At 50.6% G+C, this 25,462-nt stretch overlaps 1 protein-coding gene across 2 annotated transcripts; it reads left to right on the top strand.

Annotated features, from left to right (window-relative positions):
* Positions 1-1,309: 1,309 nt before the first annotated feature.
* Positions 1,310-25,432, top strand: LOC134427711 (eosinophil peroxidase-like). 2 transcript variants are annotated; one of them, XM_063173774.1, is made up of 15 exons: positions 1,310-1,444; positions 2,219-2,293; positions 3,495-3,588; positions 4,781-4,956; positions 7,055-7,175; positions 9,408-9,537; positions 10,579-10,785; positions 11,963-12,278; positions 14,269-14,429; positions 15,851-16,097; positions 16,510-16,680; positions 18,649-18,886; positions 20,467-20,681; positions 21,833-21,905; positions 25,300-25,432. In XM_063173774.1, exons 2-14 carry the CDS (start codon positions 2,221-2,223, stop codon positions 21,859-21,861), a joined length of 2,178 nt encoding a protein of 725 aa, XP_063029844.1. In that variant the 5' UTR covers positions 1,310-1,444; positions 2,219-2,220; the 3' UTR covers positions 21,862-21,905; positions 25,300-25,432. The 2 variants fall into 2 exon arrangements, with proteins under 2 accessions (XP_063029844.1, XP_063029842.1); XM_063173772.1 differs by lacking the exon at positions 25,300-25,432 and having other exon boundaries at positions 21,833-22,745.
* The last annotated feature ends 30 nt before the right edge of the window (positions 25,433-25,462 follow it).

Genomic DNA, 25,462 nt, shown 5'->3' with positions numbered 1-25,462 from the left:
TGAAGTGGCCACATCACCTTCAAAAGTCCCGGGAAAGCTCCGGTGGAGCATCAGGCTGTGTATCCAGCTGCGAGCAAAGGAGCCTCCCGGCGGGCAGAGGGTGGCAAGTGAGGTGGGCGCTGGCCTGGCCGGGCCCCCACGCCAGGGGAGTGCCCGGGGCAGCCGCTGCTGATAAGGCCGGGCCGATAAAAGCGGGCGCGGAGGGGCCGCGGGCCGGGCAGAGGCGGCGGATCGCAGGTGGGAGCCTGGCCCGGGCACGGGCGCTCGGCTCTTGCGGAGGGTTTGTTCCTCTGCCGGGGGCGGCACCGGGGAGCTGGGGCTGAGCCGGGGGCTGAGCCGGGGGCTGAGCCGGGGGCTGAGCCGGGGGCTGAGCCGGGGGCTGAGCGCGGCGGCTCCCGCTGCTCCCACCCTCGGCCGGCGCCGGGAACGGCGGGAGCGCAGCGGGGAAGCGCCGGGAGCGGGGGCGGCGGCTGCGGCTGCCAGGGCGGCTCCTCAGGGACGGGGCCGAGCCGGGCAGGCTGGGGGCCTCTGAGCCGGGCATTTCGGTGCCTTTGAGCTGGGCATTTTGGGTGCCTTTGAGCCGGGCATTTGGGTGCCTTTGCCTCTGAGCTGGGCATTTTGGGTGCCTTTGAGCCGGGCATTTGGGTGCCTTTGCCTTTGAGCTGGGCATTTGGGTGCCTTTGAGCTGGGCATTTGGGTGCCTTTGAGCCGGGCATTTTGGGTGCCTCTGAGCCGGGCATTTGGGTGCCTTTGAACCGGGCATTTGGGTGCCTTTGCCTCTGAGCCGGGCATTTGGGTGCCTTTGAACCGGGCATTTGGGTGCCTTTGCCTTTGAGCTGGGCATTTGGGTGCCTTTGAGCTGGGCATTTTGGGTGCCTTTGCCTTTGAGCTGGGCATTTGGGTGCCTCTGAGCTGGGCATTTGGGTGCCTCTGAGCCGGGCATTTGGGTGCCTTTGCCTTCAGCCGGGCATTTGGGTGCATTTGAGCTGGGCATTTGGGTGCCTCTGAGCCGGGCATTTGGGTGCCTTTGAGCTGGGCATTTGGGTGCCTCTGAGCTGGGCATTTGGGTGCCTCTGAGCCGGGCATTTGGGTGCCTTTGAGCCGGGCATTTTGGGTGCCTTTGCCTTTGAGCCTTTGGGCATCCTGGGCTGTCTTTGAGCCAGGCATTTGGGTGCCTTTGCCTCTGAGCTGGGCATTTGGGTGCCTTTGAGCCGGGCATTTGGGTGCCTCTGAGCCGGGCATTTTGGGTGCCTTTGCCTTTGAGCCTTTGGGCATCCTGGGCTGTCTTTGAGCCGGGCATTTGGGTGCCTCTGAGCCGGGCATTTGGGTGCCTTTGCCTCTGAGCCGGGCAGTCCGGGTGCCTCTGGGGCAGCTTCACGGTGCGTGCTCAGCCCACAGCTCTGGGCTCATTCTGGGAGCTGATTGCTTGGAGCAGCCTTGGGAGGTGAGTGGGTCAGCTTTGGGAAAAACTTCCCAAACATCTGTTAAATGGCTATTAAATACTTCCCACTCCTTTTGCAGCCCATGTTAGAGGAACAGATAGGTAATAACTGAATAGATTCCCATTAAAACACAAATATAAATGCTGCATTTTATAATTATGGGGATAGAGTGATACCCAGTTCATGGTTGGCTTCACTCTGGCTCTATTGAGGAACACAAACAGTTCACTCATAGTGATTTTTGTAGCAACATTCTAAATATTGAAGTATTATTTCCTCCAAATTTTTGGTGTAACTTTTAACATGAATATCCTCAATCCCAGGCTAAACAGGAATAAAGAGAATACAGTCCTTATATGTTTTTATGTGACATTGTATGTGGCATGACTACTTGCAAGGAGGACTCTTGGACTCTGAAGGCAGAGAAGCAGAGGTGTAGAGGACCTGCCGTGCTGTCCTGGCTCTTTCCTCTTCCCCAGCAGCTCTCCCTTGCACGCTCTGGGTGCTGTGCTGGCAGCAGGTTCTGGCCCCTTTGTGGTGCCCCCGAGGTCCCAAGCAGCACATTCCCAGCTGCCAGCAGTGCTGGCATCCCTGGGACAGGAGGCTGCTCCTTTTCCACATTGCACTGACAGGAGCTCTGGGGCAGCGCACTCCCTCCTGGAAGCGTTGCACTGGGAGGGGATGCTCCATGAGCTCCTGTGCCATCCTCCACCTTGGCATGGACCTTCTGATGCATCCATATGTTCTTGGTCGTCTTCACCTACATTTCTTTGCAGGGATGAAGGCAGAAACCTTCCTGGGGCTGCTGGTGATCCTCAGCCTGTTCCAGGCATCTGTATCCTCTTCCTACGGTATTGTCCTTCCCTCAGGGTTTGCAGATCAGGGGATTTTCTGAGGGGGAAAGATCAAGCTGTGTCTGGAATAGACCGTCATTCAGCAGCACAGCCCTGAAAAGGTGCCAGAAGGGGCACAGTTTGTACCTCCTGTGGCTCGTTCAGGGTTTTACCAGTCCAGATTCTGCCTGATTCCTTGAAATCAGGTAAAGGAGATCAGTTCCCAGCATTCGTCCATGTCCATGGAACCAGGGTCTCCCTCCCTGTGCCAGCACCTGAGAGAGCTGCCAGGGCCTGTGGAGTGTAGGGATGGGGCAGTTACTCTCCCTCTTCCAGCCCTGAATCACTGCTCCAAAATATATGGAGACCTCCATCTGTTAATTTACAATGTCAAATCCTTATGAAAAGCACATGCCTGGCTTTTCATTTGCCTCAAATGGTGGTCCAGGCAGTAATTTTTGTCATCAGAATTGTCCAAGAGGTGAGCTCTGGGCTGATCTGGGAAGATATTTAAAAGAAACTGGAGAGATTTGGGAGATGTTTATCCCTTTGTGCTATTTTCTGAAGTTTTCCTCTTTCCCAGAAGCTGTAGGAAAGTGCTGTCACTCAGAGAAGCCCTTGGGGCCTGTCCCCTTCCTTTCTGTGACCCACAGCCAGCAGATGGGGGAGATGAAATTCATTTTGGGAGCTCCCCCCAGGGCAGGAAGGAGAGTAGTGAAAAGGGCAGGAGGTTGCAGGAAGGACTGGGGAAAGACGTGGGGAAATCAGGCTGCTCATAGAATCAGAGAATCCCAGAATGGTTTGGATTGGAAGGGAATTGCTCAGAGTTCATCCCATTCCCTCACTGCCATGGGCAGGGACACTTTTCACTATTCCAGGCTGCTCCAAGCCCCATCCAGGCTGGCCTTGGGCACTGCCAGGGGTGGGACAGCCACAGCTGCTCTGGGCAGCCTGTCCAATGCTCTGCTGGGAAAGGGCAGCACAGACGGTGCCTGCACCTCTCACTGTTGGGGGCTGTTTGAAGCTTCCACGGATGGAGGGATTCTCTTCGTGCCCAGGAGAGACCCTCAAACTCCCCTGAGGGATACATTTACATGCAGATCTCTGGAGAGGGAGCAGCACTTGCCTCCAGCGCTGCTGTGTGTAATTCCCAGGTGCAGGAGGTGCAGGGATGCTCCTGCCGGCACCCTCACTTGTGCTCCTCCCTGTCCCTGCCCAGATGTGCCGCTGCAGCTGTCGGACACGGCCCTGCTCAGCAGCGTGGCTGAGGCCCGGCACCTGGTGGATGCTGCCTACAGGCGTACACGGGAGCGGTGAGAGCCGGGCTGGGGTGGCGTGTCCCCGTCCCTGTCCTGCCCCTGTCCCCTGCCCCTGTCCCCTGTCCCTATCCCTGTCCCTGTCCCTATCCCCTATCCCCTGTCCCCTGTCCCTGTCCCCTGTCCTTATCCCCGTCCCCTGTCCCCTGTCCCTTGTCCCCTGTCCCTGTGCCTGTCTCCTGTCCTTATTCCCTGTCCCATCCTCTATCCCTGTCCCCTGTCCCCTATCCCCTGTCCCTGTCCCCTGTCCCATCCCTGTCCTCTCCTGCAGCTTCCCCCGCCTCTCCTGCTCCCCGCAGCCCAGGGACAGTGGGGTGGGGAGCCCTGGGAGCACAGTGGGCTCTCATCCAGCTTTTGGCTGCTCACCCTGATTTTACAGCAGTCTGTCAGGTCACTGGGGATGTGACCCCCTCTGTCTCGGTTTTCAAAGAATTGCAGAATCCTGGATGGTTTGGGTTGGAAGAGATCTTAAAGCTCATCTCTTTCCAGCCCCAGCCATGGGCAGGGACACCTTCCACTACCTCAGGGTGCTCCAAGCCTCATCCAGTCTGGCCTTGGACGCTTCCAGCTCCTCTTGGCACCCTATGCCAGGGCCTCCCCATCTTCACAGCAGCACCTGATGGTATTGCTGGGCTCTGTTGCACCCCTCAGGGCTCTGAGCAGGAGCCCTGAGTTGAAACCATAACAGGCTCCTGCATATTTCCAGTGATTCCCTCCAAGGGATGCAGCAAACAGCTGGGTGCTGCAGTGAGGACGTTTTGTGGGGCTCCCAGCCATGCTTTGGGAGTGTCCAGCTTCCTACCAGCCCATACCTGTTCTCTGCCAGCAGCCACACTCTGAATCCCCTCCAGCTGAGAGGAGGCTCCAGCAGCTTTAGGACAGGGTGGCCTGGAGACCTTTGAGGCCTCCAGACAGTGAGAGGTATTGATGATGTGGATAACAGCTGAGCAAGGTTTGGTGCCTCATGGATGTCATTTGCCTTCTGGCAGGTGGAGCTGGGCAGTTTCAGGAGCTCCCTTCCTGCAGGTCTCTCTGCTGCTCTGTGGAGGGTGCCAGGAGCAGCCCTGGCCTCTCACAGTGACTCTGCCCAACAGTTCAGACTTAGGACATGCTGTGCCTGATGCTCAGGTGTGGAACTGAGCATCCCTGCCCCTGCTCCGTTTCAGTTTTGGTTTCCTGTCCCTTGCAGCATAAAGAAGAGCCTGCAGAACAATGCCTTGACCCCAGCAGAGCTCCTGAGATATTTCAAGCAGCCAGTGGGGGGGACACGAGAGGCTGTCCGGGCAGCGGATTACCTGCAGACCACCCTGAGCCTGCTCAAAGAGAGAATGCAAGGGGCTGTGAGGGGGGACTTCAACGTCACAGGTAGGATCCCCCTCTGCTGGGAGGAAGGCAGAGGAGGAAGACACAGGGCTTGGTCCCTGGGGCTTGGGAGGAGTGAAGGAAAGGAAAGGGGGTTGTGATGGGCTGTGACAAATCTTTCCCATGTGGCTGCAGTGAAGAAAAGCTGAGTTATTTTTCTGTGTTCTTTTTTCATTTTAAATATTATTGGGAGGTTTTTCAGTTAGTGAAAGTGTTTTGTGCACTTCCCTGGTTCCTTCTGCTGTGTGGAGGTTCAAGTTCCAATTGGTCAAAGCCTGGAAGGCTTTGGTGGATATTCTGCTGCTTGAGCAGGGAATGAGCAAACCCAGAGATGGCTCCCAGCAGCTTGGCCCCAAGGAGGGCAGTTCTTCAGCCAGACCTCAGACAGCACTGCAGTCACATCACAGACACAACACTGTCTAAATAGAGAATGGGGAGATGTGAGAGGACATTTCAGCATGTATCTGGAGGAGCAACATCCTCTGTGAGATGGAGTCAGGCAAGGCCAGGCTGCTGACAGGACACAGATCAGGGTCAGTGAAAGGAGCAGCTCAGGGACACATAGGGAGGACTCCTGCCATATACATATGGGGATCATGGAATGGTTTGGGTGGGAAGGGACCGTGAGGCCCATCCAGTGCCACCCCTGCCATGGGCAGGGACACCTTCCACTGTTCCAGGCTGCTCCAAGCCTCATTTAGCCTGGCCTCAAACACTTTACCAACATTACAGTAAAGCACTGGCAGGATAAGGCACATCATGGAGTGCCCCGGCTTTGCTCTGGGACAGGATGGGTTGGAAGATGATGGCAGAACTGGCTGTGCAAAGCTCCAGCCTCTCCATCCAGGACTGATGCTCCAGTGCCACTACAGAGCCCTGCCAGGGCCCCCTGGCTGCCACCTCTCACCCACCTGCCCAGTGGCTTTTAAACCATGCTGTGACCCAGACTGTTGGTGGCAGCAGTGACCAGGAAACCTCAAAGCGCTGGGACGTGGAGTGAGCAGCAAAAGCCAAGAAGGAGCATCTTCCCTGGGAAAGCTGGGGGTCAGCCTGGAGAAGAGAAAGCTCTGGGGAGATATCAGAGCCCCTTCCTAAAAGGGCTTATAAAAAAGAGGGAGGGACTTCTTACACGGGTGGATAGTGACAGGGAAAGAGGGAATGGTTTTAAAATAAGAGAGGAGAGATTTGGATTATGTCAGGAAGAAATTGCTGGCTGAGAGTGTGCTGAGGCCTTGGGACAGGCTGTCCAGAGAAGCTGTGGCTGCCCCTTGGAAGTGTCCAAGGCCAGGCTGCAGCAACTTGGGAAGGTGTCCCTATCCTTCTCAAGGGAAGGGAGTTGGAGCAAGATGGTCTTTAAGGTCTCTCCAACCAAACCATTCCATGATTCTGTGATTCTGTAAGACCTTTCTTGTTAAACTCTGCCACTTAACTTCCCTACAAACGGAAATGTGCACAGCAAAACACAATGCCCTCAGTGAGCCCAGCCACAGGATGGTTCTTTTCCAGGCAGCTCCGAGTAGGTGACACACACTGGGAGCTGCTTCCAAGGGGAAAAACTTGTAACAGCCCCTAGGATAGCTGTGACTGCATTTTATGGGGGATAAAAAGGGAGAGGAGAGGAGAGGAGAGGAGAGGAGAGGAGAGGAGAGGAGAGGAGAGGAGAGGAGAGGAGAGGAGAGGAGAGGAGAGGAGAGGAGAGGAGAGGAGAGGAGAGGAGAGGAGAGGAGAGGAGAGGAGAGGAGAGGAGAGGAGAGGAGAGGAGAGGAGAGGAGAGGAGAGGAGAGGAGAGGAGAGGAGAGGAGAGGAGAGGAGAGGAGAGGAGAGGAGAGGCAATACTAGAAAACCATTCTTCTGCTGCATGAGCCTAACATGTGATTATAAATAAGATCTGACCATAGCTTTGCTGGGTTTGATGCATTCCAAACCAGTAAAAGCATCTGCTGCTCAAAGAACATCCTTGGCATGTCTTCGAGCAGGAAGAGTTAAATGGCAGCACACTGTGGTTGTGCAGATGGGGGTAGGTACAGGTACTAGGTACAGGAAAACCTTTGCAGAGCCAGTGTGTTCCTGCATGGATTTTTTCTCCCTTATTCCTTGCCAGACTTGCTGACTCCAGCTCAGGTGGAGGTGATTTTCAAGGCCACTGGATGTGACCAGCAGGATAAGAAAATAAATTGTGCATCTTCTGGCTACAGAACCATTACTGGAGAGTGCAACAACAGGTGAGGGGCTGTGTCAGCAGGAGGATGGATGGATGGATGGATGGATGGATGGATGGATGGATGGATGGATGGATGGATGGATGGATGGATGGGACAGGAGGAGAAGAAATGGACTCAAGTTGCACCAGGGGAGGCTCAGGTCAGACATCAAGAGGAATTTCTTCCTGGAAAGAGTGGTCAGGTATTGGAATTGCCCAGGGGGCTGGTGGAGTCCCCATTCCTGGAGGTGTCCAAGGAAGGACTGCATGTGGCACTCAGTGATCTGGGCTGGTGGTTAACCTAAATTTTTCTATAGACGGATGTCAGGCATCCTCCATAAGTAGAAGTAGACCCTCTTCTCCAGGCAAGATTCGCACAGGCACCTTGTTTTGGAGTCTCACACTCTAGTATTTCCTAGTAATGTGTGGAGCTGTTAATTCCAGTCCTGTGTGGAGCTGTTAATTCCAGTCCTGTTGGGAAGGTTCCTGGTGTTGTACCTGAACCAGCTCTTTGCCAAAACAGGAGGAGCTCCGTGTTGGGGACAGACTCTTTGTCTGGCCCTGCCCCTAGGCAGGGTCTCCAAGGGTTTCCTGACCTAAATCCACACCGGGCATGATCCAGCCATCTCTTTGCCCCACTCTGTGTGGGAGGAAATCTGGGCATATAGGCTGGGAGAGCACCTCCCATGGCTGGAATGGGAATGTGGGAGACACGGGAAATTGCTGAGCATTGGGTGTTTGACAGGGACAGTTCAGGAACATTCCCTGTAAAAACAGAGCTGGGAAGCTCCTGGAAGCAGCTGAGGCAGAGGAAGGAGCTCAGCCAGCTCTGCCTGCTCCAGGGTGCTTTAGCCTTGAGGGAATTGTATAAGAACAAAGGAGAGACCTTCCTGCCTCCTTCCACTTCAAGGGGGGGGATAAGGATGGGTCCATTACACCTGACCCAGACCTGAGGCCCTGGGGAAGGTGGGATCAGCTGTGCTCTGTTTCTCCACTGCCTGGGGCAGTGCTACCTGTGGGTGAGAGGCCACCACAGAACACACTTTGGACACGCACTCCAAAGAAAGTACGTTACTACTCTGATTAAAGATTTAATGGTGTATTTGTCCTGGTTTAGAGAAAATTTGGGACTCAACCTCCAAAGGGGTTCCTCTAGAAAGCAGATTCAAGCTGCCCCTCCCCTTAATTTAAAAGGCAAAGCATTCATCAGCACAAGAAAAAAAAAAAAAAAAAAAGAACAATATTAAACAATAGAACCCCTTGCTGCTCCAAAAGAGATGACAAACTGAGAAAGTCCCTCCCCGGGTTGCAGCTCAACTCACTCAGTCTCTGGTCAGTCCCTCAGTGCTGGAAATGTCGCAGGCCCGGCCCGGCCTAGCGGGCCTCAGGTGGAGCTGCTGGTGCTCCCCTGGGTGTTCAGGCCAGGTTTGAACAGCTCCAAAGAAAAATAAAAACTACAGACCAGAGAACTTCTCTGCCTCAGCTAGCTAAAAACTGACTAAAAAGCAAAGGAGAGCTCTGTGGCACTGTCTCTCTGTGCTGCAGACAACACAGTCCAGGAGCAGGAATGTGGAGGAGCGAGTGCAGTGTCTGAAAACAAACTGCTGCTGCTTCTCTCCCCACCACTTCGCTCTCAGAACCAATCTTGAAGGTGCAAAACTTATTTCTGGGCTAAACAGGTTAATGGGGATACGAGCATCATAAAGTCACTTTAGGACATCTAATCAAACTACAATCATAGAGTCACAGAATTGTTTGCACTGGAAGTGATTTTGAAAAGGTTTAAAGGTTATCTAGTCCAACCCCCTGCAATGGGCAGGGACTCTTCATTAATGACCTTCAGAAAATCACCCAGCACAATAACCTCACAGTCCAAATCCCCCAATTTATGTTCAAGACCATAGGTAATTCCATTCAAAGGCTCCTCCACTTTTCCATGGTGTTCAGCTTCCAACTTTGTTTTCCAGCCACAGCCCGAGGGCCTTTTTTCAGGCTGGATGACATCAGGGGCACCTGAGTTCTTACCTGGGAGAAGCTGAAAGTTGGGGCAGATTATTAAAGGTCTTTTCCAACCTAAACAATTCTATGATTGCTGTTGTTGTTATTATTAATCCTAAGGTTTACTGATAGCACCAAACCTACAGAGCTGCAGCAGTTCCCCAACCATGGCGTGCTCCCATTCCAAGTCCATGTTTCTTCATATCCACAAGCTCTTGGCTCCAACTGTTTGCTGTTTTCCCATTGCCTCTGACAGGAGGAACCCATCCCTAGGAGCTTCCAACAGAGCCCTGGCCAGGTGGCTGCCAGCGGAATATGAGGATGGCGTGTCCGTGCCTCGCGGGTGGACGGAAGGAAAACGTTTCTCTGGGTTCCCCCTTCCACTGGTAAAGTTTGTAACAGTCTCAGAACACAGTGTCAGGCCTAGGGATTGTCACTTCTAGCACAGAGTGCAGGCATCAAAGTGCTCATCCACTACCTGGAACTGTGGATCAGGTGAGAGGGGCTTAGATTCACCAGCTGCAGGGTGATGGTCTGAGAATATCCAGGGGGATCTATTAGGAATGCTTTCTAAGTCCCGTGTCTTCAGGAAAAGCAAAGGAAAATTAATCTGATTGCAGCAGAATCACAGGAGGGATACAGAATTACACAATATGTTCTTTTAATTGAGTGCATTTAAGCCAAATAATTTTACTTACCTTTTTTTATTTGGTCTGTGGCAGTTGTTTCTGAAAAGCAATTATGCCAGAGGATAAAGTGAGCCAGGGAATCCCCAGAACAAAAAATGTATGACCAGAAATGCTATGTGGGGGTCCCTGTGTGGGTGAAGTGCAGGGGTTGTGGCTCTCATGGCACCTGGATGTGAGCAGGGACACTGTAAGGTGGCTTTTGGTCACTTGAGCTTGGTGCAACAGCTCTGATGAGGAGGAGCTGGGGTTGTGTTCATGGATTTCTTGTACTTCCTAACCTCCTTCCACAGCACTGTGTCCACTTTTTCTGCAGTAATACATGGAGGTGGGAGAACTGTGATTGCTGAGTAAGGGATGAGAAGGGAGGAGGACTTCAAGATAATTTTCAGAAATTCCCTGGGGCTGTTTTTTCTACACTTCTATTAAAAAAAAACATATATTTTAAAATTTGTTTTGTCTCCCTTTCCCAGGCTTGCTTAGCTATTTCCCCACGTCCATCAAGGGACAGTCTTGGCCTGGAGGTTCAGAGTCCTGCCTAGAGCCAGAGCAGCACTGTGCTCCTGTGCTCAGCGAAGGGCACTTGGTGATCATGACACCTTCCTGCACAGACACATTTGGGGTTTTTTGTCTGCAAAACACAAGAAGTGCCCCAGGAATTTTTGCTGATGACCCCGCAGCTGGGTGCACCCATTCACACACGTCATTTCCCGCCAATGTGTTCTGCCTCCACCCCTGCAGGTCCGACAAGTGTCCAACGAGATTGTCCGCTTCCCCCCGGAGCTGCTGCGGATGGACCAGCAGAGATCCCTCATGTTCATGCAGTGGGGCCAGTTTATTGACCACGACCTGGATTTCAGCCCAGAAACCCCAGCCAGAGTCCCCTTCAGTGGTGGGCCAGACTGTGACACCAGCTGTGCCAAGGAGCCTCCCTGCTTTCCCATCCAGGTACAGGCAGCCTCCTTCTTCCAGGGGAGGAAGGGAGAGGGCATCTGCTCTCCAACCAGGAATATCCTCCCAGAACAGGCCAAGGAGGTCACAGCACTCTGTGTGGTGGCAGTGCTGTGTTCCAGGGGCAGGCTCTGGGTTCAGGCACAGGCACAGACTTTGCCAGGTTTCCAGGCATTTGGCCATCTCCCTCAGCAAGGTGGTTTTTCTTTGGAGCTGTTGTGCAAAGGTAGCACAGTTGATGCCAGGAAAACAGGAAATGTCACAGACAGACACTGGGGAGTGTCAATACTCCAGAAAATCCGCGGGTCTTCAGTGTTCTTTGCACGGGACAAGGGAGTGCTGAGATCTCCCAGCAGTGCCTGTGGCATTATCAGAAGTCACATCCTGATCCCTGCTCCAGCAGATCACAGAATCACAGAAGCATTGGGGCTGGAAAAGCCCTCTAGGATCATCCAGTCCAAGCTGTGCCCCATCCCCACCTTGTACCCAGCCCACAGCACCGAGTGCCACGTCTAGGACTTCCTTGGCCTCCTCCAGGCATGGGCACTCCAAACCTGCCTGGGCAGCCCCTGGCAGTGCTGAGCTCCCTTTCCATGGGGAAATTCCTGCTGCTGTCCCCCCTGAGCTGCCCTGGCCCAGCCTGAGGCCGTTCCCTCTGCTCCTGTCCCTGTTCCCTGGAGCACAGCCCGACCCCCCGGCTGTGCCCTCCTGTCAGGAGCTGTGCAGAGCCACAAGGGCCCCCCTGAGCTTTCTTTTCACCAAATCATGTCCATGTCCCTCCTGCAGCCCTTCTCTCCCACCTTTGAAGTTCTGCTACAGCTCTGGTTTCTACATGTCCTCCTAATTCCTCTCGAGGAAAACTGTGATGGGATGGAACATCACTGAGTGTTTCCCTGACATACATTTGAGAGTGCTGGAAGGAAGGGTCACACATACTGGATGACAATTCTCTGTGGTGTAGATATGGAGATAAGAAAACTGAGCGTTAAAGATGTAATCCAATATATTTATTTTCAGGGGAAAGACTTTAGGAATCCATAGGACTTTAGGCTCCAGGCTGTTTGGGACTTGGGCTCCGAAAGCAGCATCTCTGCTGTCAATCTGACCCTTATGCCCTGTGAGAGGGCTCCTGCCTGGCTCCATCTTCATGAATTTTCCTTTTCTCCATCTGCAGATCCCACCCAACGACCCCCGGATCACCAACAGGAGGGATTGCCTCCCTTTCTCCCGCTCGGCGGCGGCCTGCCCGCGGGCCCGGGCGGTGCGAGAGCAGATCAACGCCCTCACCTCCTTCCTGGACGGCAGCGTCGTGTACGGCAGCGAGGCCGCCCTGGCTGAGCGGCTGCGGGACCGCGGCAGCCGGAGCGGCCTCCTGGCTGTGAACCGCAACTTCACCGACAGGGGCAGGGCCTACATGCCCTTCGGCCCCATGAGGAAGGAGCCCTGCCTCAAGGCCAGCGGGCCGGCTCGAATCCCTTGTTTTCTTGCAGGTGAGTTGGGTGCTTGCACCCCAAACCTGGAATCTGGAGCAGGCAATTCCACCATCTCCAGCTCACTTCTTCAGTTGTTTGTTTTTCTTATTTAAATAGAAGATGGAATGGAGCAAATCATGAAAGACTGGGACAGGCTGTGCTAGGTAGGAGGAAGGTCTACACCCTCTCCAAGTCTTGTTTGTGAGGATAAACCTGGAGTGAAGGTGTCTCATCCACGCTCAGCAGCTCTGGTGTAGGGCCCAGAGTGCCCAAGCAGGCACAGCAATGGCAGCCTGGCCTGGAGGCAATGGCTGGTCTGTACTTGTCCTTCCATGCCTGTCTCCATCCCAGCAGGATAGGAACAGATGTGCAACTACTGTGCTGGGCCACAGCAGGAAACATTTGCATGTCCCTGCTGCACTTTGAGAGGAGCTCGGATCCCAGCTGGAATGAGGATGAGGCCAATACCTGACCAAGATGGCCTTTTAAGGTGTGTTCCCACCACTGTGAAGGCTGAGGGAGTACTGGGAGTACTTTCCACAAGCCTGTGGGACCCCAGAGAGGGATGCTTCTGATATACCTCATGAATTAGTGTCTCCATGGCCTATTTCTTTTGGAGAGCAGGATTTCTCAACTGACTCTTGCTGGCTCTGGCCACACCAGGATGCTTGTGGCAGTGCTGGAGAAAGCTTCAGGGCACAACAGGTCTCATCACCTGTGGAGCTGCTTTCCATTCCCTTGGCGCCTTTTATATCTGGCCAAAGTTCCTCTGAACATCCCCATGGTCCTTGGAATCCATCAGCTCTCTCCTTTAAAGCTCATGGTGCTTCCCTCTCCCTCCAGGCTCCCACAGCATTCCACCTGTCCCATATGTTGTTCCATGTGTTCACCTGGTCCCCCAGTTCTGTGCAGGTCTCTCCTTGGTGAGGGCCACGCAGGACCTGTGGCCAAAGACAGGTGCTCAGTGAGAAGCAGAGTGGGCAGGAGCATCAGATAATTCCCAGGAGGGGCTTCTGGCCCCTGCAGATTCTCAGCAAGGAGCAGTTCCTGTTCCGTGGCTGGAACAGATCCATCAGTTCTTTGATGGGAAAGTTTATCAGTTCAGGCTGCATCGGAAGCGCCTTTGAAAATTCAGTGTCTGATTTGTGACTTTTCCGGTCCCTGAGAACTGGGGGAGTTTTACATGTGCAGTTGCCTCCCAGGGCTCAACGTTTCCTCGCAGAGCTCTGTTGGAAGCTCTGTCTGGATGCATTCTGCTCAGGGAAACCTGACAGTGCTGCATTTGTTCCTCCTTCCGCAGTCCCTCACAGGCAGCCTTTGATAGTGGATGAAAAGGGCTCTGTGCCAAGTGCAGGAGCAAATGCCTCCATTTGCTATTTAGACAAGGGGACTAAATACGACATGTTTACTTTTCTCTGAGTGCTTGCCTATGCTCTCATCACCTGCTTGCTCTTGCGTTTCCTGCCCCAGATGTTTGAAGAAAGATTTGATATTTTATTGTGATGCTGTTTGTTTATTCCTCCAAGTTGACTCATTTTGCTTTTCCTTTTACTCCCCAGAGAGCCTGTTTGTGACTGTCACCTTGCTTTGGCCACAGTTTCAGCTGGTTTGAAGGAGACCTGCTGAGTTTCAGAGCTTCCTTGGCCATCTTGACTTCCCTTTGCCCATTTGCATTTCTCTCTCGAGCCGTGAGACCAAACATCTCTGATATGGGAGCCTGGAGAACACCTACTTGTATTTAACTTTTTAAGTTAACGCTCCCAGCCCTTCACTGAAACTTCCCCCACCTCTCTGTTATTCTCAGCACAGCCAGGACAACACCTGGCTTTTGTTGCTTCAGCAGAAATTCAGCTTTTGCCTGGTGCTGTCTGATCCTCGGTTTCCCTCTCCTCCTCTGTGTTTCTTACCCACTTTCTTCACAACACAAATATTGAGACATCTAAAAATTCCTCTGTGTGTGCTTCCCAATGTGACTTTCCCACTCCAGTGTCATGTGTGCCCCTCCCAGGTGACACCCGTGCCAGTGAGATGCTGGAGCTGGCCTGCATGCACACGCTCTTTGTGCGGGAGCACAACCGCCTGGCTGGAAAGCTGAGAAGCCTCAATCCCCACTGGAATGATGAGAGGCTCTACCAGGAGGCACGAAAGATCCTGGGAGCCATGATCCAGGTACCAGCCATCATCCCACCTGTCCTGGCTCTGCCTGCAGTCTCACAGGGTTCACGTGTTAGATTTTGCTAGTGCAGGGTGGCCAAAGGGTGCAGGATTCAGGGGTGGGAGGACCAAATTCTTTCCTCCTGCCCCTTTTGACCAAAGCAAAATCACACAGAGATACCTGGAATGACAAGCACAGAGGGGGCCCCTGAATGTTTTATATACCTCTACTGTTAAATTTACTGTTAAATTTAAAGTGCTTGATGAGGTTTTTATTGGCACATTTTTGTTTGAGGAACAGACAGAAAAGTCAGAGGAAAAGCTTTTCTAACCGCTGTTTTGTACCTGAAAAAAACGGTCCTGGAAATTTGGATTAAAATTCCTCAGGTTGTGAATCCCTTCCTCTCGATGATTCCCTGCCTATGGGAATGATCTTAAAGGTCCTTTCCAACCCAAACCATTCTGGGATTCTATGAAGAAGCCCCGTATGATGGTGGAGCCCATCATGGTGTCTCCTTGGGACAGGGCTGCACCCTTTGACCACCCCACACAATCTTGACTAGCTTGACACACTACTCCAGACTTGACCCTGAGTGGGATCCTGGGGTCACACAAGCACCTCTGTGCTTGGGAGAGCCCTCCCAAAGTCTCTTGTCCATCCTCCAGTTTCAAGCAGGAATGGCCTCAAAGCCAGATGAGGTTTTTTACAGCTGGCAGGAAAGCCTGGATCCTATGAGAGAAAGGGACATGGGGTTTCAAAGGCACTGCACCTCCTTTGAAGCCTGTCTTCTGAGCTGGTTTAACAAATATAAAAAACAGGAATATCAAAATGTTTATGTTTAAATGCTGCCCATTTAAATATTATTGTATTGTTGAAAAAACATGTTGGGCAAGGCAAACATTCAAAGGATTGTCCAAAAAGCATCATCTCCATCATTGTGTTTACATCAATGGTTCCATCTTCATGCAGTATTCAGACAATTAGTCCATTTTCTCCTACTGACACAGAATTTGATTTTTCTTTTTTAAATTATATTGTGCTGCCTCCTCAATATCCCAGAGAGACAAGAGAGCAGGACTGGAAATCTCTGCTGTGGGAGGACTCAGGGAGCTGCCCGTGGGTGGTGCTACCCCTGTTATCTGCTGATGTTATCTTTGCTATCTGAGGCACGAAGGGTGCAGTTCTGCCTGCCTGATGGGAGTGGTGTGGTTACAAGGAGCCAATATTGGGGAGGATTTGGCAGGCTTTTATCTTCACAAAATCACAGAACCAATTAGATTAGAAAAGACTTCTGAGATCATTGAGTCCAACCTATTATTATGTTGCTCTGACCTGCCAGAGTGTTGTGGCACAGAGAACATGAAAATCATCTTTGCTTCCACAGAAACTGATGGCCAAGACATTAACAGTTCACCCTTTCCTTGTTTCCCCCTAGATCATAACTTACAGGGACTACCTGCCTCTCCTGTTGGGACGCAAGTTCCACAGGCTCATTCCTCGCTACCGGGGCTACAACGAGTCTGTGGATCCTCGGATATCCAATGTCTTCACCTTGGCTTTTCGCTTTGCTCATGCCTCAATCCCTCCAACTGTTGGCCGCCTAGATGAATATTACAGACCCATAACTCCTGAAATTCAGCTCAGAACCTCCTTCTTTGCTGTCTGGAGAATCATTCAAGAAGGTAAATCCTTTTCTGCAGTGTGGGTTTATTTCATTTGCCTTTTTTGCCTTCTCTGGATGAACTTCTGCTTCAGCCAAATTTAAAAGTGTTTTGTGTTCAATGTATTAAATGGCCTTTACTACCAGACGGAGTTGTCCCAACAGAACTGTCCCCTGTAGATGAGGGCAGCCCATCATGTTCCAAAGTGGTCTGATCACTTCATTGCTGTGGCCTTGAAGAACATTATTCAAAGTATTTTCTTCTTAATCCTTTAAAGTGCAGGGAAATTGATTCTCATGTAGTAGCTTATAACTAAATATGAGCTGTGCTCCCCTCTCTGGGGCCTCTTACCCACACACTGTCCTCCCTGCACTGCTCACATGTCCCTGCTTCAGGTGGAATTGATCCCAGTTTCCCTGTGCCACCTGTGCAGGTGGGATTGATCCCTATCTCCGGAGCCTCATGGCCAACCAGGCCAAGCTGATGACGCAGCAGCAGATGGTGGTGGGCGAGCTCCGGGACCGGCTCTTTGAGCAGGTTGAGAGGATTGGGTTTGATTTAGCTGCACTCAACATGCAGCGCAGCCGAGATCATGGCCTTCCAGGTAAGTCAGCTGTGGGAGCAGAGCTTACAAAGATAAACAAGTGGAAATCAGGCATTTTTGTGATTAAACATTGAGAAGCTTCTCCAACCCATGCTTGGCTGAAATTACTCAGGAGTTGGATTCAGTAATCCTTATGTATCTCTCCCAGTGCAGGATATTCAGTGATTCTATGATGCTCTTTCCCAAACTTTTTCCTTGTTTCTGAACCACCACAGGTAAGTGGGTGGAGGTTGAGCACTGAAGGCAAAGCCTGGCTGAACCTGCATGAGAGATGTGGAGGCAATACATAGCTCATTGCACAGACCAGAGCTTGGTGTTCAGTGATTGACTTGTTTCTATTGTCCAAGTGAAAAAAATGGTAAAATAGTTCAGCAACAAGTTTGCAGGAGTGGAATTAGGGCTGAAAGTCCCCTGTGGCTTCTCTGCAACCATCTGTAGGGTCCAGCCCAGCCACACATGACTGGAAGAGCAGTTTCCAATATGTAAAGAAAATCTCTTCATAATTTCTTTACTAAATCTGTGTCCCAGAGAAAAAAAAACAACCAAGCATGTCAGAACCACTCTCAGGGCTCTTCAAGGTGCAAAACCAGTGTAATGGCATTGCAAGATGGTCTTGAGAAATAGATTGTTGACAGCACTTCAGAGCTGGCTCCTGAGTGGGTCCTTACACAACAGTGTCATTATGCTGAGGTAAGAGCCCAGAGCCGCTGTGTAAGCAACATCCTGAGAGATGCAATAGGGCTCCTGTTTGAAACTGAGATGAAAACTGAGCTGGATCCATGGGTTTTAAGCCCAGTCAGAGGCTTTGCAGTACATCCAGAGGCATCATCAGCTCACAGGATTGCTCTGCCTTGGCCACAACATAAGGTTGTGATTTTTCCATGCTTTATTGAGAAACACCATCATGCAGACCTGATCAGAACCACAAATCCTGGGTTTCCAGACCTGACATGTGTTTCTAGTGAATTTGGGCTTAGCTTTAGGTCTCAACCCACCTATGAGTGCTGTACCCCTTTATATTAGACATCCACGAAGGTGGTGATGGCATAGCAAGGTCAAAATCCCTCCCTAATTAATTTTCTGATTGAGCAAATTCTCAGTGTCCTGGAATTGTTTGATAGTAGTGTCATCTAGGCACCGTATGCTGTGTCTTTTGCTCCCAATGCTCCATGTTTTTTAGACATAAGACAGTAGGTTTGGAATGGATATCAGGAAAAATTTTTCCTGTCAGGTTGGTGAGGCCCTGGCACAGGTTGCCCAGAGAAGCTGTGGCTGCTCCAATCCTGCAAGTGCTCAAGGCCAGGCTGAACAGGGCTTGGAGCAACCTGGGATAGCGGAAGGTGTCCCTGCTCATGGCAGTGGGTGGAATGAGATGAACTTTATTATCCCTTCCAATCCAAATTGTTCCGTGATTCCATGACATCCTGCTAACAGCAAAGGTGTTTGCTGCAGCATCATCTCATCTCCTCCATCAAGATGCAGAATTATGCACCACTTGTGGCACAGTGGATTTTTGGCTGTTTACAGTCCAGAAAAATTAGTCCAGCTGGCAAAGTCTGGTGGCTGAAGTAACTTGGGCTGTGTGGAGTGGGTGGCTTGTCCCCATGGCTGGACAGGGACCAGCTGTGGAGAAGGACTTGGTCATTCTCCTGTTGTACAGAGAGAGGGGCCATCAACATTTTGTCCAGGTTCTCTTCCAGTGAAGTCAGCATCAGTTGCATCCCTGCTGAGTGGAGGTGGATGGTGGTGGTACAGCTCCCACCTGCAAATACGTGGCACTCCAAAAACAGACAGGGGGAGCTGGCTCTGGAGGAGTGGGAAGGCAGTAGCTTTAACAGAAATATAGAAAAATGTTTTAAACATTTTGGTGCCTTACTAGTGTCCCAGTTTTGAGAAGGAGAGGGAAAAATCTTTTCAGGGAGGTAGTGCATCACTGCTCTATCTGCTCTGACATTCAACTGCTTGCAGGTTACAACTCCTGGAGAAAATTCTGCAGGCTGTCACAGCCCTCTGGAGTGGAGTCACTTGGGCACGTGTTGAGGAATCAGAACCTGGCAAGGAAATTCCTGAAGCTCTATGGGACACCAAAGAATATTGACATCTGGATTGGGGCCCTTGCAGAGCCCTTTGTGAAAGGAGGCCGGGTGGGGCCTCTCATGGCCTGTCTCATTGGCACCCAGTTCAGGAACATTCGCGATGGGGACAGGTGAGAGGAGAGCTGGGTGTCCCAACCCCAGAGCACAGGGAGGCTGGAGTTTATGCAGATTTCTTCACACAGATCTGAAAACTACTCCGGTTGTTTGTTGCTTTTTTTTTTAATACTCCTTCAAAAGTTTCATTCTCTTTGTAGTCATGTTCTTATTCCCTGTCTGATGGTTGTGGTCCTGGGCTGAGATCCCCTCCCAGCAAAGTGATATCTCACTATTTCTTCTTCCCTCCCCCAGTTCTGAACTGGAACCCTCAGCTCTGACATGTGGCAGTGTTTGATTTTTGCTTGTGATAGATGTGGTGGGTTGGGGTTTTCTTGTCAGCCAAAATCACTTCTGCAGTGCTGAGGTTTCAACACACCTGAGCTCCTCCTCCTCCTCCTTGAGGTTGCTCAGGGGCTTGAGGTGCAGCAGTGAGTTACATTCCCCATTTTCTGCAGGAATTCTGAAGCAAGATCCCTGTACCTGCCAGCAATATTGCCTGAAAATGGGATCACAACCCATGTTTCTGGGAAACACTTCTGCTGAGAAAGACTTAGTACAAGCTGAAACTCCAGGATGAGGAACTTAGGGTCAAACAGTCTGTTGCACATCTAGAAATCCTGTTCTTATGGCTGGAAACAAACCCTTTTCTAAAAAATTGAATAATTACAGGGCTTGTTCCAACATGGCACTCATTTGGCTGTGGCCACAGCCTGTGTACAGTCTGTGCAAACTTTCCTATTTGAAAGAGAGTACCTGTGCCTCATCTGAGGACAGTTAATTAAATTGCACCTTTGTTACCTGTCCATGGCCAAAAGAAAAGCAAGGTATAATTGTGGGAATCTTTAAAATCAGAGGGTTTTGGGAAAGCTGCAAAAGGCAGGCCTCAGAGACAGCAGAACTGTCATTGGAGCTAAGCAGTAGTCATAAGGTTTGTCAGCAGAAAAATTATATGAGAAGTAGAAAAGTAAGGACAAATAGAACAATGGTCTGTGTATTAATGCTTGTCTAGAATAACTCCCTAAGCTACAGCAAAGTACATCTAGCCAGATGTTAGGAAGTTCTAACCTTAATAATGGAGCTCTGTGCATTGTCTCTTAAGGCTTTTATTCGAAAGCAGGTCTTTTATTCGAAAGAAGCGAGCATTGTGTTAACCACAGGTACATGTGTTTATAGTGATTGGATAGAACTGCTGTCAATCTCCTTTTGCTTTGTGTGATTGGTCAAAAAACTTTTAAAGTAAGTTGTAACCTTAAGTTCTTTGTCTGCTGCTGGCATCTTCCCATTGTCATCACCATGTAATGAGACTGATGCTGGAAAATGCAACAGCTTGAGACGCCGTCCCCAGCAGTCCCATCCTGTTTGTGATTTGTGCACAGACCCCGGCCGACGATAAATGGAGCATCAAACTCACGACCTTCAGATTGTGAGACTGACAATTATCCAATTGTCGAGTCAGGGCTCTTGATTTAAATAATATAAATTCAAATTTGTTCTTGGCAGAAGAAATTAGTGTTAATGGGAATTAATATTGTGGGAGTCATTTGTGTGAAGAAGGCAGAAGGCAAAAATCTGTTGTGTCTTCTTTCTCCTTCAGGTTTTGGTGGCAGAACCCTGGGGTTTTCACTCCTTGCCAGCGCCGTTCACTGGCCAAAATCTCCTTGTCACAAATAATATGTGACAATACCCACATCACTAAAGTATCAAGGAATATCTTCCAGGCTAACAGATATCCCCGTGGCTTTATGAGCTGCAGTCAGATCCCAAAGCTGGACCTCAGACCCTGGAAGTCAAAGAGCACCGAGGAGCAAGGTATGATCTGCAAACCGCAGCAGGTCATGCCTGCAGACACCTGTGAAAGCCAGACCCTGGGGTTTAAAACTGAGCTCCCTAACATGGAGCTGGACCTGTGTGCCAGGTACAGCTTTAGATGCTCCAGTTCACTAGGTGTACTTAGAGTGGCTTCTACAAAATGCAGATTTTCTGGCAGAGCAAGCCAAGTGCTGTATTCTGAGATTTTTTTTCTAACAAGGAAAGGCTGAGGGAGCTGGGGCTGCTCAGGCTGGAGAGGAGCCCCAGCTGAGAGGGGCCCTCAGGCCTGGCTGTCCCTGTGTGCAGGGAGGGGCAGAGCAGGGCCCAGGCTCTGCTCCAGGCCCAGCAGTGGCACCAGAGCCACGGGCAGGGCCTGAGCCCAGCACTGCCCCTGCCCAGCAGGCACAACTTGTGCCCTGGGCAGTGCCCAGCCCTGAGCAGGCTGCCCAGGGAGGGGCTGGAGTCTCCCTCAGCACTGGGGATCCTGCAGAGCCCTGTGCACACAATGCTGTGCCCTGTGCTTGGGGATGGCCCTGCCTGAGCTGATGGGTGGCACCAGGGACCCTCTGGGCCCCTGCCCAGCCTGAACCGTTCTGGAATTCTGGGACTTTTTTCTGATTAATAGACTTTCCATTTAGTTCTTCACTAGTGATGCCAGGGTTTACTCCATGGGAAACAATGCCCAGACTGGGAAGGCTCTCTCTGTCCGTCTGTCAAGATGCTGTTTGTCAGCACATCCTTGTAAGGCCAAAAGCAACTCAGCATTTGAAAATGAATTCCCAGTCTATAGAAGGGCTTCTGGTTTTGATCTCTGCTTGTACAGTTGTCACCTATTTTTACACTATTTCTCTTACCTGCCTTTAAGATTTGTAAAATTCTTAAGATCTAACTCCTTCCAAAACGCTCCCTGAAATCCCTGGGAAGTAGATGTAGGGAAGAGTGGCTCTCCCTGGAGAAGTGCAAGCTGTTCCTGTGTATTTTCCAAGAAAAACATCCTTGCTTTCCCCTGACAGTCAGGTCCTGCCACGCTCTCATAATACCAAATTTTGATCCCTCCTTTCCAGCCTAAACTGTGGAAACAAATCCCACAAGGTATCAGGGAGATATGGCAGGTTCTTATCTATTAACACAATGCTTTTTATCTCCTCTAGAAAAAGATTCTGGTGACTTTAAATGCTGAATGCTGAGGATTTCCCAGATGTCCAGACTTGGGAAGCTGCTGAGGTGGATTATTAATTTTTACTGTGTTTATGCTTTCACTGCCTGCAATGTTTGGGCACAGTTCTGTCATTTGCTCAGCTTGATTTGCATGAAGCCTGAAGTGGGATGCAGCCCAGGAATAAAAGAACTTGGTGAAGAGATATCCCAGATCTGTGAAATCACTCAGTATCACAAAGCCAAGTGAAATCAGTTGTCCAGAGGCTGATCCCAAGTCACACCAGCTGCTGGCTTAGGCCATGGAACCACACAATGCTTCACCAAGATTTACCATCAAACATGTTTTCGACCTTTCTTTTAAAATTTTCAACCCCCAAAGACAGATCAAGGCATTGGAATAACAGTAGATTTTTTGTTCTCCAATTTTTTTGTTTGAAAGAAATAAATTCATCAGGTTTCAGAGAAAATGTACTAATGGTAGGATGCCTCTGACAGAAGAAGAAATAGCTGTCCTGCACCCCAAACACACTGTCCTAAAATCCCCTGTGTCAGGTTTTGCTCCAATATGGAAGGAAGAAATTTGCCATATGGGTGAGAGTTTTCTCACTATTATTTCTCATAGTCCAGAATGCCCAAAACATCCTCTGATGTGACAGAAACCTGTGACAAATTATTCCTGAGCCTGGCATGAGCCAGAGTGACTCAGCACTGGCCTGTAGAGCTGGTGGGATGTGGCCTGGAAAAGATAAAAACAATCTGAACATACAAGAAAGTAGTAACTATTCTGATTTCAATCCAGCTTTTTGCCTTTTCCTGGAAGGGATCAAACCCACTTTCTCCTTCCTCTGTAATCTGCTGTATTCCTAGTATTGCTTAATAAATTGCAATTTTGGGCTGAGGCCAAAATGTTCTTTACATTTCATAAAAGGTGCAGCAACCATACGTGAGTGGAGGATGGTGGCAGGTTTTCTGTGGGAATATTGGGAAAGGGCAGTTCCAGAAGCTGTGTGTTGTTCATGAAATAAGGTATTTCTTGCTGAAGCCTCTGACCCCAACTCCTGTGTGAAAGTCAGCACTGATGGGTGGGAGGTATTGGCTGGAGTGTCCCAGTGTCTCCAGCTCTGGTTTGCCATCCTGGTTGTCTAATTGTGGCATAGCTGTGTGTGTGCTCAGCCCACCTGGGGCAGAGTATCATTCAATACCTGTCAAATTCAGCAGTTCCCCTCTGGGGGAGGATGTGACTGGCTCAAAAGCACCTGCAGCCCCTCTGTGTGCACTGAGCACAGACAGATGATTTTTTCTTTCTAACCAAGCTGAAATTTGGACAATTTGACTTATTTATCAACTTGATCAAAGATATGCAGTGCTGGTACATGGGGACTATCCACAGGGTGCCTGGCATGTGCCTGCCTTGGTCAGTGGAGCTCCTGAGGTGGGGGCTGCCTCCTGCAGGAGCTGGGATGAGATGGTTTGCCTTGATCAACCTTTGCTGCTGGTTTCAGGAGGGCATCTCTCCCTCCCAGCTCTGCTGAGGCCTCATCCACTTTCTTTCTCACCAGCAGCCTCCCCCAGCTGGATGTCTGTCCCTAGTTCATCCTGTCAGGTCCTTCTCCCAGTGCCAAGTACATTTTTCCTCAGTGGATGCCCACCAAGGTGGTCAGTGGGGTGCAGAGACAGGCTGAGAAAGCTGGATCTGCTCAGTCTGAAGAATGAGAGTGGGAGTGATTTATGTCTCTCTAAGGAGGAGCTGTGAAGGTGGACACTTCCCAGGGGCTCACAGGGGAAGCACAAGAGGTAACAGATGCAGGTTACAAGAAAGGAAGTAACCTTCAGACAAAGACAAACATTATTCCCTGTGATAGTGATGTGATGCAGACACAGGGATGAGAGAAATCTTGGGATCTCCAATCTTGGGTACTCTTCCAAACTATCTAGGCCTTGAGCAAGCTCCCTGGATTTTCAATTAACCCTGCTGTGAGTAGCTGGTTGACCTGCAGACCTCCTGATGTCCTTCTACAGCAGGAGCCTCACAACAGCACCCTGGTTTGGAAACCACTGCCATTAGTGCAAGACAGCCATTCCACTCCTTTCACTGGCATTACATTTTAGGAACCTCTTTCTGGTAGGTCAGGATGAACCAGTTGTGCATCAAATCAACCTCCTCCTAGTTGCAAAAGGCCACAATTTTGTGCAGATGAGTTACAGGAAAGGTTGACAGACATAGAAAGGGAACTATTTGCTGGATCAAACCTTGGAGAAGCTGAAAGAAGCCGTGGTTTTTCTCTAAGCTCTGGCTCCCCCAGGGACCTGGTCTCTGCAAGCACCAGTTCAGAGGGTCCCAGTGTGCACACATGGGGCTCTTGTAGTGTCCATGTGCTGGTGCAGGGACAGTTCAGAGGCTGTGGAGAAGCTCTTTGCTTTGGCTGCCTCTCCTGTGGTTGCAGGGAAGCCTTGGGAGAGCTGAGAGGAGAGGCTGCAGTCACCTCTCTTCAGTTTTCCAATGAAAATCAGGAGAAGAATGGTCCATGGCTAAGACAGAGGAGCAGGGAGCACAGGCAATGTCTTTCTATATTATTATGTCTTTCTTCAGATATTTCTTCAGGAAATATCACTGAGTCTTGCCCATTTTACTGATGTGAAGGATTTGACTTTGTTCTTTCGGTTTTGGGTGATGGTCATTGTGGTTTTATGGGTCCTTGGGCTATTCCCTTTTGAGAATCTGCAGCTCTCAGACCTGGCTGGAATTGAGAATTATTGCTCCTTTGAAGTGCCAGCTCCTAGCGCAAAGTCTGGTGTGCAGATGATAAATCATGAAACATTTGTTTTTCAGCCCAGTCATTCTGGCTATTGCAAAGTTCCTTTTCATGCAGTTGTTTTAGGAGATGAAATGCAGTTGGAGCTGTCCCAGGTTATACCTGCATTTTCCTGATTTGCTCCTTGCTTATGCAGATTCTGTCTGAACATGCATCTGCCTCTTGTCAGGAAAATATTGGGAATCACTGCTCTTGCTTTTTTTTTTCTCTAGACTTGTGGCACTTTTCCCACTTTTCCCACTGTGCATGTGGAATGTCCAGCTGCTCAGTTTGGTCCCTCCAGTGCCTGGATGCATAGTGCAGGGTCTGACTGCTCAGATGACTGTATTTCTCCCCTGAAAATACTGATTTCTGATTTCCTTGCAGCCATCTTGCTTGGTGAAGACCAATGTTTGCACAAAGTGAGACAGCCTGGGGTGATAGAATCATGGAATCATGGAACAGTTTGGGCTGGAATGGACTTAAATATCATCTAGTTCCAGCCCTGCCATGGGCAGGGACAACTTCCACTATCTCAGGTTGCTCCATGCCCCAACCTGGTCTTTGACATTTCCAGAGATGAGGCGGCCACAGTTTATCTTGGCAGGGTTTGTGCTGTCCAATACATCCTGCTCTTCCCCACTAAAGAGTTTCTTACAATTCCTCAGGGTTTCTATTCCCAGAGCCCCCTGAAGGGGCTCTCCAAGCGCTGCCAGCCCCGCAGCCCTGCTCACAGACAGCTTTGCTGGTGTGTTTGCCCTGTTGCCGTCCAGCCCTCACGGAGCTCTTGCAGTGCAGTTGCTAAACCAGCTTCCCACGGTGAGTGCAGAG

The sequence above is a fragment of the Melospiza melodia genome, chromosome 21 (assembly GCF_035770615.1).
Source record: "Melospiza melodia melodia isolate bMelMel2 chromosome 21, bMelMel2.pri, whole genome shotgun sequence".
NCBI classification, from domain to species: domain Eukaryota; kingdom Metazoa; phylum Chordata; class Aves; order Passeriformes; family Passerellidae; genus Melospiza; species Melospiza melodia.
The sequence above is the reverse complement of the archived record's forward strand: the minus strand, read 5'-3'. Positions and strand labels throughout refer to the sequence as shown.